This window comes from Rhea americana, unplaced genomic scaffold (genome assembly GCF_003343005.1).
Source record: "Rhea americana isolate MKP2758 unplaced genomic scaffold, rheAme1 scaffold_19, whole genome shotgun sequence".
NCBI lineage: Eukaryota > Metazoa > Chordata > Aves > Rheiformes > Rheidae > Rhea > Rhea americana.
The window spans coordinates 2,744,679-2,756,756 of NW_028186038.1; the positions used below are offsets into that span (position 1 = coordinate 2,744,679).

General features: G+C 48.8%; 1 protein-coding gene across 1 annotated transcript in view; it reads left to right on the forward strand.

The window, feature by feature from the left end:
• SUSD3 (sushi domain containing 3) overlaps positions 1-11,731 on the forward strand; it is a 65,685-nt gene extending 53,954 nt beyond the window's left edge. The window contains exons 6-7 of the mRNA XM_085302550.1: positions 2,017-2,184; positions 11,118-11,731. Coding sequence (XP_085158676.1) covers positions 2,017-2,184; positions 11,118-11,331 — 382 coding nt within the window. The 3' untranslated portion in view covers positions 11,332-11,731. The remainder of the gene's footprint in view (positions 1-2,016; positions 2,185-11,117) is intronic.
• Positions 11,732-12,078: the final 347 nt, after the last annotated feature.

Consider the following 12,078-nt stretch of genomic DNA (forward strand, 5'->3'; position numbering starts at 1 on the left):
TAATTTCAGAGTCTGATTGGAATAAGAAGATAAATTTTCTGTTTCCCTTGAAAAGATTCTGCAAGGTAAAAAGTCTTTGGTGTCTTTCATAATATCAAGTTTTCGCTGGTAGCCTCAAATAATATTTGAAATGAAAGGGTTGATTGGCATTTTTAAAAATGATGCTTTTCTTTTTGAGAAGACTATTCATATCAAAGACCTTGTTTTTCATTTATTTTAAAAGAAATTTTGTCAGCATTAGCACTTTACATGACTTTGACTTGATATTTTCTCTCTTACACAAACCCCCCAAAAAAAAGGAAAATAAATATAAATAAATAAATAAAGGCACCTTTACACTGGGAATGGGAATTTGTTCCCTGTGCAGTGGTCAGTGCATAAAGCGGTTCCCAGCGCGCGGGGCGCTTCCCGGCGTGCTGCTGCCCTCTGCCTCGCCTCCCCGCCACCGGCACCAGCGCTGGGGTCTCACCTCCCCAGCACCGGCGCTGGGGTCTTGCCTCCCCGCCACCAGCACCGGCGCTGGGGTCTCGCCTCCCCGCCGCGGGCACCGGCGCTGGGGTCTCGCCTCCCTGCCGCGGGCACCAGCCCTGGGATGGGACCGCGTTGGGAGCACTGCCGGCTCTGGGCTCTGCCGTGCTCCCGCGAGCAGCCTCCTGGCTTGGAAATGAGCTGCGCCCCGAAAACGCCACGAATAATGATCCAGAAACCTTCCCCGCTGCGGGGGGAGCGTGGCGCAGCCCTCGTGAGGCTCGCCGGACCGGCAGCCCGTGCTCGAAAACGCCCGGCGCTGGGCGCACGGGGGCCCCTTCCTGCGGCCGGTCAGCACGGGTGGGAAATGTGGACCGCCTTGGGTGCACCAAGCATTTTTTTTAATCTGAAAAGAAGCCACGGGTTTGATAGTTTAATGCAAACGGAGAATGATTTAGCTAAGTAAGCGTCTGTTAGACCGTTTCTTGCAGAGCGCGTCCCGCCGAGCCGCTCTCCTCCCCGGGTGCAGGGCTGCGCCCCGGGAGCAGAGGCGGCGGCTCTCGACGCTCGGCCGCCTCGTCCCGGCAGCTAGCGCGAGTGCCTGTGGCTTTGCAAATCCTAGGCTGCTTTAAAAACAAGAAAAGCAATTTTTTTTGTTGTTGTCCCTCAAAGTTGTAGAGAAGTGTGARAAGTGCCTTGACTGTTTCCTAAAGCAAGTGCTGAAGGCAACCAAACAAGCCTGGCTTTTAAAAAAGGCAGTGTAATAGCTGCTGCCTCCATTTTTAAGTCAATTTGTCTTTTAAACCTGYGTGGTGATTTTGGAACCCTCAGGAATGGCGGTACTGCAGAAATTCACAGAAATCACATTTTTCTGAAGTAATTTATCCCATAAAGTGGCAATGCTCTGTAGTCTCCGCACATACGACAGGGTCTGGCCTGACCTGGTGTCACTGATGAAGGTCCATGAGAAAAAGGAGCCAAAGTCATGCTGTAAATACCTTTCCGTGTTAACTCTGGGCAGATGTTCGGAGGACGGGGGAAGGACAGCACGCAGCACCGTGTCGCCCTGGCTGCGCGGGGCTGGGGATCAGTGCATTCCTCACGTGCGGGATTTAATGGGCATTAATAGGGTGCTCTAGAACAATCTTTAAATCTATCAAATTAAAGTAAAATAATTACTGTTCTTTTTGGTGCTTTGAACTATCTGCAGGTGCTCATAAGAAAATTGCTCAGGTTGCTTTTTGCAGAATGCCCAGTGATACTTAGGATAAAAACTATTCTGCAAAATAGTGCTCCTTTAAGTATCATCCGGTATTCTGGAAAARGTCTCTTATTTAAGAAAGCATCTGTCTTAAGGGCAGCACATATTTAAGTCTTTGGAAATTTGACTTACCCTTGAAATTCAGCATGTATTTAGATGCTGTCCTCARTAGAGCTAGATTTACATTTAAACTCAAACTTAAGTGAATCAGGGCCACGGTCAGATAAAAGCTCAGATATACAAGTGTTTATCATAGTAATGTGTTTTACCCTTTGCTTTATTCTCAGAGATATGCAGCTCTGGTACCAGCTCAGAAGTGAAGAATTAGAGAACATGCAAGCTGCTTACTTTGGTTATAAGGGAAGAAATAACAACAACAACAACAAAAAGCTCAGGAGAAAGTCACTACCTGATGAGGCGGCTAACATGGCCTATGATAACCAAGGTTTCTTCAGGTAAAGTTATTAACATACGGCGGGTTCGGATGGGTTTGTTGAGCAGATTTTGGAAAGCAGATCAGGGAAAAGCGGGTGCTAAAGGAGAGCCCCAGGGGAGCTGCTGCTGTCGGCGCGCTGCAGCAGGGTGCGGCGGCGGCGGGCGCGGGTGGTTTCGGTCACCCATGGCCCGTGAAGCTTGTCCGAGGCTGGTCTGTGTTGGAGGTGGCCCCAGACGAACTGCAGAGAGGTTCTTAGGTGGATCAGACCTTCAGAGCGGGGCCGGCCGGGTGCCGCGGGCTGCGGTACCGCTGGCGGTGGGCACCAGGTATCGCTGCCATCCCTCAGGGCGGGGGAAGCTCTTGAGAAATGCGGTTTCCCTGCGCGTGCCCGGTGCAAACACGGCGGCGGCGCCCGCGAGGTGCTGCCGCAGCAGAATCGCCCGCAAGCGGGGCGTCCCGGCCCTGCCGCCGGCGCTCGCGCTGCAGCCCGAGCGCCCGGGTGGGAAGGAGGCGCGCGTGCGGTGCGGTGCGGTGCGGGCGCCGTGGGCCTAGGGATTTTCTGTACCGGTTCAAAATAACCTCCGCTGTGGCCAGATGTGCTACGCTGACTGCTGTTGTCGAAAAAAAGAAACAGAAAACTGAACGCGCAACGTGTCGCACTGATAGCGTTGCTGCTGCTGTCCGTGTAATTACGTGTCGTCTCGTCTTTGCCGTCGTTTGGGTACTGCTCACTCGTCAGGTACGATAATAGATGGCACCATCCTTGTTTACTTTTAATTCACTGCTCCCGTGTACAGCTTTTGTGCACAGCACATCTTGATTTGTAGTGGTTACCTGCAGAAAACAATTCTATGCAGGTTATAAACCTACTTCAGTGTCACAGCACAGCTGGAAATGGTGTTCAAACGGAGCGCTTACACAGAAGTCTGATGGCTGCTTAATCAACTCAGCTTTGGGTGATTTCAGAAAGATGTATAAAGCTAATTAAATGATGATTGTATCCTAAAAAAGTTTCTGGAAGGCTCAGGATCTAGTTTTTAATTTTGAGCAACTGCAATCTGCTAGAGCATTGATGTTTGGCAAAAGCGTTGTTTGCTTTTAAAATAACGTGGATAAACGCACAAGGGCTCTGCTGGGCTTGAGGCGCGGTTCTTATCTGCACCGCTCCACCGAGCAGGAGCTGCTGCCTTGTGTTTACCAAATTCTGCACATCTTTTCTTAACTGGAAGTAGCAGGGAATATACAATTCATCTGGATAAGCACTTCGCTGGGGCCAGAAGTCAACAAATTCATTATTTCTCTAGAATGGTAGAGAGTGGGTAAAGTTCAGTGGGGAACCAAGAGAGCAAGAGCAGTAAAGCCAGTGAGCTCTTTTTCTACACGGCACAACCTGCATGTAGCATCAAATCTCTGTGGGCAGACCCACCTTGGGTGCCTGAGCAATGCTGCTGATTAAGGTCCACTGAATYTCCATGATGCAGAGGTCATATTATCCCAACTGATTACTAGTTAGAGCAAAAATTAGCTAGAAGAGCAAGTGTATTAATATGCCCATGCCAGAGCCAGAAGTGTAGCCATTCCTCAYGTACAGAACGGCTGCTCCCAAGCCCGGATGGGAATTGAAGCAGTTACGAGATTAAACTCTGCCTTGGGATTGCTCTAGGAAAGCCTTGACCCTTTGTAGGTTTGTACCACGTCATCTTTCCTCACTGAAATAAGATCAGTTTAATCAGGGTGAGTAAATACTACTCATTTCTGCTGTTCRTTCTGTTAAATGGATAGATGAATTGGATGAGAGGTGGAAATTACGCTAACATAATTCATGCCAAGTCTTGAAGACAGTACGTGGTATGTCAGCTTTATGTTTCACTTGCAAAGTTTATTTTTTCTGTAATGCATTGAACTAGCTCCCGCCATCCTGTGCACATAGTTCACTGGTACCAGCAGGGCTGTGCAGAGGAAGCACTACGTGCAGACCTGGGGCTGGCCGGTGCTGCGGGGTGGCTGACACAYGGGGTGTGACTGCTACCTGCGTTGCTTGGTGGTTCCTTTCTCCATTTAACCCRAAGCGAGCATTCTGGCAGCCTTTGCTTGGAGGAATTTCCTACGTGCATTGCTGTAGCAGTAGAGCTGTTACAGCTCTGATGGTCTACAGAAATAAACGGGGAAATTTGGTATGATTGGAAAAAGCAGCAAAACTGAGGGCAAACAAGCTGAAAAGAAGGCTTCTTTATGTTGCTGTGGGCATTTGAATAAAAGTGTACGTGTGTGGTCATGAAGAAACAGAAAGATAATTTAACCACGGTTTTATTAATGTTTTGGACATTTGGRGGAATTTGTGAATGTATTACTAGACCACTTAGCAAATCAAAAATCTGATTTTATTATTTTAATAAGCAATTGTACTAAGAAACCTGGAAGTCTGATTATTTTCTCCCTGCCCTTTTCACGAGAAAAATCAGCAAACTTCTTGGACCCACAATCGGAGACCTAAAGCCGCATGGACGCTTTTCCCTCCAGAGCAGAGGTGCAGTAGGTGTTGTTCTGTGTTTTATAACTATGAGCACTGGCTCCTTAATCCCTTGAAAAAGGAAGCCTGATAGATGAGCTGTGCCCTTATCTGAGGAGGAGAGAGGGGTTTTATGATAGCATTTCCTTTCCTCAAAGAAAACAGTTCTGCTGGTTCCTCATGGAGCGTGTGAAGGGTCTGGGAAAGTGAGGATCCCTCTACCTTTAGGAGGACCCTCCTGAGTGTGTCTTAGCCTATTTTTGACCAGAAAAAGGATGTAGGTCTTGCTGCTTTTCAGACTAATTAAAATTGGTTTAGAGGTTAACTATGCTATGTTTTGATTTGCCCACTTTAAGAATCAAAAATACTTTAAGAACAAATAAGATAAAAGGTCAGTTCTTTCAGGAAGGTTTGTTATGGTTTATGGAGTAGCTTATGGAGGATTAAAAAGCTATTATCTGTTGAAGTGATGCCTTCRTTTGCTGATAAGGTAATTTTGGATGTAATGGGAGACCAGTATATGGATCCAGAGTCTTAATGGATGTAAGTTATCACTAATGTTGGGCAATAGAGGCTCTGCTGTTGTTCTAGACCTGTCTGCCGTAAAATGATGTCTTTTCCCCTGGTGTTTTAAACATGGAGCAAATATTTTAAGTACATAGTTTTGCTAGCAAATGCTGAATTTTAATGATAACCACTGTGCTAGTAGTGAGCCCCATTCTGGCATCTTGTGTGCGTGAACAAATTCCTTTAAAAGGATGACAAGCATATCCACAAATACGTGGGCTCGTTAGCTACGGTGTGTGGCCACTGTCGATGCCACATCTTCCTTTTTGGAAATGCAGAACTGTACAGAGGTTATACTACTAAAATATCAATTTTTAGCCTCTTATGTGCAGCAGTTGCAAAGATTTAAAGCACACTTGATCTTGTATGATACTGCAGTAGCAGACTAATGTCTGAGAAGCATGTGGCAAGGCCTGAGGCCACGGGGAGGGACCTATTTTTTCCAGCGCCACTTCTCAGAAGTTTAGCGCGTGGAGCAGAGCGGAGATAGCAGGCGGCCGGGAGATGCAGGGGTTTGGGGCAGATTAGCTGCAGAAAGGGTCTGTCGCCTCTGCGAGGGAGATTAGCGGCGGCTCGGCGTCACGTAGGTGGGCGAGCGGGGCGGCCAGAGAGCAGCTCACGGAAAACGGCCGCCGGCTGCTGCTGGTAGCTGAGAGGCCCCGGCGACCGCCGGCGAGGGCCGGCGCGGGGGGTCCGGTTCGCGACGGGGAGCGGAGCCGAGCCGCTGCGGCGTGCAGGGGCAGCGAGCGTGCCTGGCCCCTGCTGCCCYGGGCTGCCCCCCAGTACGGCAGCCGGAAAGAAACTCGCCCAACTCAAAAACGCATCTGAAGAGTGGCAGAGAAACCTGGCGAATCCTTCCGCGGGCGTGCAGCTGCCTCGGGGGAAGGAGTGCGTTCCGGGTTTGGAACGCCTTGGAGTGAATTATTTTACACAGCTCTGGGCCAAGCTATAAAACATTCTCTATGAAGCAGCTGATCTGACTGCAGGAGTGAGTCAAATGGAAAAGCCCATATCTCAGTAGGTTTAAAGCCCTCCTTTAAGATGTCCACTACAGCTGGAGCAAATTATCAAGAGAAGAAACCTCTTCTGCAGAGAAGCAGGCTGGCGTGTTCCCATAGAAGATATTTTTAGTGCCTGAAATTTTTGTGCTGGAGCCCTTTCTGACTACAGGATGTGTTACCAGTGTACCTGGCAAAGACTGTACAAGGAAAATCCAACAACAAACATGTCCAAGTAAAAAGATTTTGTTAAAAAGCCAAGATGCTCTTAGGAGAGGCAGCTTGGCATTTTGAGGCAGTCCAAGAAGCCTTAAGTAAAGTTGCACAAATTAGCTCATGACTTTGGCCTACACAGTAAAACCAAATGTATTCTCTCTTTTTCTTCTATTTATTGGCTATAGTGGTTGATGTTTTCTACTACCTTGTATGAGGGGCTGCAGGGCAGTCCAAATCAGAAACTCATGTTGCTCTAAGCAATGTTCATGTCTGTTCAAACTTGCTGAGGAGCATGGCTGTAGGCCAGCGGCCATCCAGAAGTATGGGCAACAGAGGAGATGACATTTGGCTACATTCCCGTGCACCCCGCAGGCACTTTCCCAACTGCTATTGCCCTAATAAGTAGGAGCGATTAAACAGCTGAGGGATCTGAGCTCCTTCTGCTGGAGGACAGTGTGGWGCAGAGTTACCGCAGGACAGGGGAACACACTTGAAATGCCTGTATTGAGAGGCATGCTGCTGCAAAGCTTGATGGTAGGAAAAACAAGGAGAACAAAAAATCCCCAATAGAATACCCAGAACAACTGTAAAAACTCAACAGCGGGAGGCTGCAGAGCCAGAGGAGGCATCAGTAGAAGAATGACAGGGGCAAATGTGTCCTACAAKAGTGACTTACCACAAGACTGTTAGAGGTCCCCAAAGGCTGGTCTGCATCTAGTAATGCCAGGAAATGCTTCTGGAGCCCAGTCTGGGTCTGTACGTTCATTAGATCCATTTCCAGGGTGTAAGTCCGAATGCCACAAGCCTGGCTGAAGATGCCTTTGTGTTGGGAGGGGGCATCATACCTTTCCTGTATACCCAGAACTGACTCCCTCGTTCTGCTAACAGGACAGCTGGGACTTCAGCTGAGAACTACACAGGCTCTGCAACGCCACTGTCCCCCCTACAACGTAATCAGTTGTACGGAGGGACAGGTTTTTGCTCGTTCTTTCCCTCTAACCGCAGCAGCAGGAGCCGTGCTCCCAGCTGAGCYCATGCTGGAAGGTAGGGGGTAACTTACCAGCCGTGCTCTCTTTTTGTAGCATACCTGCAGTTCGGAGGGGTGTCGTGCCTGCTCCTGTTCCCAGGCTCTTCTAGCTGCTGTAAAGAAAATACTGTTTTGGCCTGGCATGTTTCATGATGCTGAGTTTCTGCATAGTTTGTTTTTCAAAGTCATCCTGACTATTGGAGAGCGAAACCTCTTGTTTGTTTTCATGGGTAAACTGGTTTATCTGGGTGCGTTTGGAGGCCAGTTGTCTTGCCACAGAGCTGGGCACTTCACTCCCTCTAAAAGATCAGGGCATTTTGTTTTACAATCATCAGCCTTGCTGTCCGAAATTACTTTTGTCTGTCCGAAAGCTCAGTCCCGCAAGGCTCAGCCCTGCTGGCTTCTGCTGCCTGGGGACGCGGCTGAGAGGCCAGATCGGTTGGGCAGGGCTCTTGAGTCACTGCACTSACGTGAGCATGGACCTCTCAGCTGCAGGACTGAAATCGCAGAGAGCCACCGGTGGACTCCTTCCAGTGCTGTAGGAGGAGATGTAGCACCATAGTGTTTAATWTTTCTTTACACAAAGCACCCAGTGAAATGGCTGCAAATAGCAAATGACTGGTTTGATATAATTGTACCCAGTTAATACAGTTCCTTGCGTGGAGGGGAGGAGATGCAGCCTGCGAGGGCTGGATTTCCCTTTCAGGCCTCTCACGTGGATGAGCCCACCCTGCAGGTCTGAGCTTCTCTACTGGCAGAGTTATTTTCCTCTAGTTTGTTATTACTCTGTTCTGCCCTCCCCACCGCCGCCTCTCAGAGACTGAGATCTTCCAGCATGTTTTGATAGGCGTGTTTCAAAGAAAGATCCAGGAGGGGAAGTGAGCTGTGGTTTCGTCTCGGGGCCCTGATACGAAGTGCAGAGGAGCTGGCTGCTAAATCATGCCCGTGTCCGTCCTCAGCGTAGCGGTACCGCAGCGAGTGCGGAGGGTGTGCGCGCACCAACACGTGCTTTCGATGGAGCTGYTATTACCGTTTTCACAATGGTTCGTTATTACCCCGCAGCCTTGTACAAGTCGCCAGCATAAAGCAACAAAAAACCCCTCCCATCCTTCAATATAAGAATGATTTTTCAAAGCCAGTGCCGGCGTCGAGCAGCACTGCGACGGCCCCCCGGTCCGTGTTTTCGCACTGCTCGCGCGTCCCGCAGATAGCGTTTCCCCTCCAGCGAGGGACGAACGGCTCTCGGCTTGCACGAAGCAAAATTCTTGTGAAGCTCCTGAAACCTGTTGACACCTTCTGGTGGCTGCTCTTCCCCCAGATGGGCGCCGTGTCTTTGCTTCTGCTCCCAGTTCGGCAGCCTCGCGGCCTGGCATCACGCTGTCCTCGAGGGGCTGTTGCATTCTATTTGCTGAGGTTGTTGAGGAGTTACYGGGCAGATTTCCTGTTTGCTTGTGTGATAGAAACTGAAATACAGTGAAGGCGGAAAGCAGAACCAACCAAACCAAAAAAGCCTATCTCCAGTATGTAAACCATTTGCATCTGCCCTCATCAAATGTAGTCTCATGTATCTTGATAAGATACTCAGCATCTAGCATGTCATGGATGGTCCTGCAGTTCCAAGTGTGAGTACAGGGAGGTTTTCTGATCTTCTCATTATGGTGATTTGAAATAGTCTAGCTGGAAATTGCAGTGAAGGGAAGTTAAAGCACTTGAAAGAGGTCACACTTGTTCTGCACTTGTATGAAGTGGAGAGTGCTCCTGAGGCTGAAAGTGCGAACTGAAGCCCATGTCTGGCTGACAGCGATGCATTCAGAGAGAGCCCGCTGCACGCACAATCATCCCCTGTCAATTCTGCAGCCCTCTTGTTAGCACTKTTCAGCTGTTGCTTGGGTAGAGTGCTGTGGAATTCACTGTGCCTTTGATGTTCAGAGTTTCATGCATGAAGACATCTTCTCCCTTGGTGATCTTGAAGTTAAAAGCGAAGGAAGAAGATCTCCTCCTAGAAGAAGCAGTTAAATCCCATGCGCCTCTGTGCTGCATCTGAAAGCAGCAATTAGCAGAGAGTGACTGTTATCACCTCATCCTGGACTTATTTAAGTCGATGGAAGCTTGACAGCTAATCAGAGGAGGAGGTTGCTTTGCCAGGAGTGTGGTTGTCCTCTAGCTGCAGTTTCAGCCAGTTTAGGTTCCTGATGTGGTGGTGAGCGGTGGGTAATTGGGAGTCTGGTGGTGCAGAGCTTTTAGGAGAGAACATTAGACTGGGATCAGTTACACGAGCTGCAGAAGTAAACTGTATTTATTGCACAATAACCAAAGTTCCTAGATTTGAAATACAGCTGGGCAGGGCTATTTGCAAGGACTGTGGCTATCCTGTGCAAAACCGGGCGTATTTTACAGAGGTTTTGCCTTGCCTTTCTCCTGATTCGACTCCCTGTGCATGCACTTTTGAACTGTTTTTCAGTACGCAACTATTGTCTGTCTCTTCAAGAACAGYGAATTGCGTTACTGCTGCTAAGAAAACATATGCACAGCAGCAGCTATGTCGGAAGGTTTTCTTTCGGATCCTAAGACTAGCAGCATTAATGCATGTAGCTTCTGTCCTCTGATGGTAGAGGAACAGCCACAGGGGTACTGAGATCGGTGTCCGGCTGTCAGACACAGAGCTGCCTGAGGCCTTGCTGACACATGAAGGTTACAAGCCATGTGGGTTTTTCAACATGAAGTGGATAAAGTTACCAGGCTGTTGCGCAGGAGAAATGGATGGGTATTGTGTTGTCCAAATTAAAGTGGGTAACTCTTGCTCATCCGAGTACAGCTGTGATGAGCGTATCTCTGACTCCAGCCGTAGCAGTGCATTCTCACGTGAAAAGTAGTGGTGGTTTAAGATGCCTTTACATTATCTGACTGCAGCTTGTGCCCAAAATAGTTTTGTAATACAGCCTTCCAGTGAAGAGCAAGATTTATTCTCCTTTCCAGGAAGGATGTTTCTGCAGTKTATCTACTGTGTACCGGAATGGCAAGACCTCAGTTATTTAGTAGCTACACTTTTATTTTCTGTTTTTCCCCTGTGGGTTTCTGYGTGTGTGCATGTTCATGTAAAAGCCCTTTCTGTGATTGTTTCTGCCGTCTGTCCGTCACTGATGGTTGCAGCATACAGGCTCCGTGGCCTGGCCAGCTTCTCCTGTGCGTGGGAAGACAGCTGCGGTGTGCCAGCGGGGGCTCCAGATGCTGCCCGTGCTGCAGAGACGGGGTGAACCACCCCAGCACCCCCGCGACGTGCCAGCAGCTGCTGTGCAATAGTGCTGGTTTGCAAGAGCTCACCTCTGCCCCGAGGCCGCGGTGGGAAGGAGGGCCGTGGGGGACGGGCGCCACGAATGAACGCAGCGACCAGCAACGCCTGCCCCAACCCCGGATAAAGCAACCTCCCAAGTCTTCTTGAGGTCTGCCTCCGCACTTACAGAGACATAATTATTTGCCCCATTGCTGCCAACTGTTTTCAGGGCTAGAAGAAGCGAGTCCGTATGTTGCAGCACAAGTTTGCTAAATGCCTCATGTGCAATTAAAATGGAAGGGGAGGTTGTGTSTCCTCGGCAGAGCAGATGAAAGTCAAGTAACTTTTACCTTCACGCTTACAGGTTCCAGGAGGAGTGGACGCGGGACGTGGCAGCTCCCGGGCGTTGCAAGGACACTGACCATCCGCCCAGGTTGTACAAAAGCAGTGGTGCACCTGTGAAACAAGCTGTGCCAGGACACAGTGCTGCAGCACATACAGTGAATTCAATACATGTTGTTGAAGTCTATGGACATGAGGATAGTTACAACAAACCTAGGTCTCAGATACCTGGGTAGCTGGGGTCTGAAATACAATAGCTCCTCTGGACCAAAATAAAATCTGGATAGAAATATGTGCCTTAAAGACAACATAGAAAGTTAACTGTTCATATGATTTTGAAATTTTATATATTCTAAGATAGTTATTTAAAACAAACGCTTCAAGATCTGATCTAAATAAAATAACGAAAGTTGGCAGCGGCAGTCGATGGCCATTCTCTACAATGTGCTATATGTTGTGACCGTGTCGAAAGTGTAATATTCTTCTGTGCATATAGAGAGAAATGGTAACAAGTTTGTATAATTGCCTCATACAAAGTCACTGATGATAATTATCCATTCATAACCTTTCTTTTGACCTATGTTTTTGTAAACATTTCAGAAAGAAAAATCCCCCATATTTTTGCACACTAGTATGATAGAGTTAAAATAAAGTTTTGTTTTTAATTAAAGGACCCTGTTGTTTGTATAAGGAAGACTTTTTTTTTGATTCATCTGCTCTGTATGTAGAGACCAGTCTGTTTGTTAAAATGAACCGTGTGAGACTGGGTGCAGGAGAGGCACATCCCCAGGTGCTCCGGGCGGTGCAAAAGGAGCGTGCTGCCTGCAGGGCTCCTTTGCCACGGCGGACAGCGTCGCCACGGGCCGGCTCTCGCTTGCGCGGGTGCCGCAGGGTGAGAGCAGCTGCCGCACGGGCTTGCCCGCGGGGAAGGTGCGGCACGTCTGCTGTTCCTTACGTAGGACTATCACGTAGCAGCCTTCAGG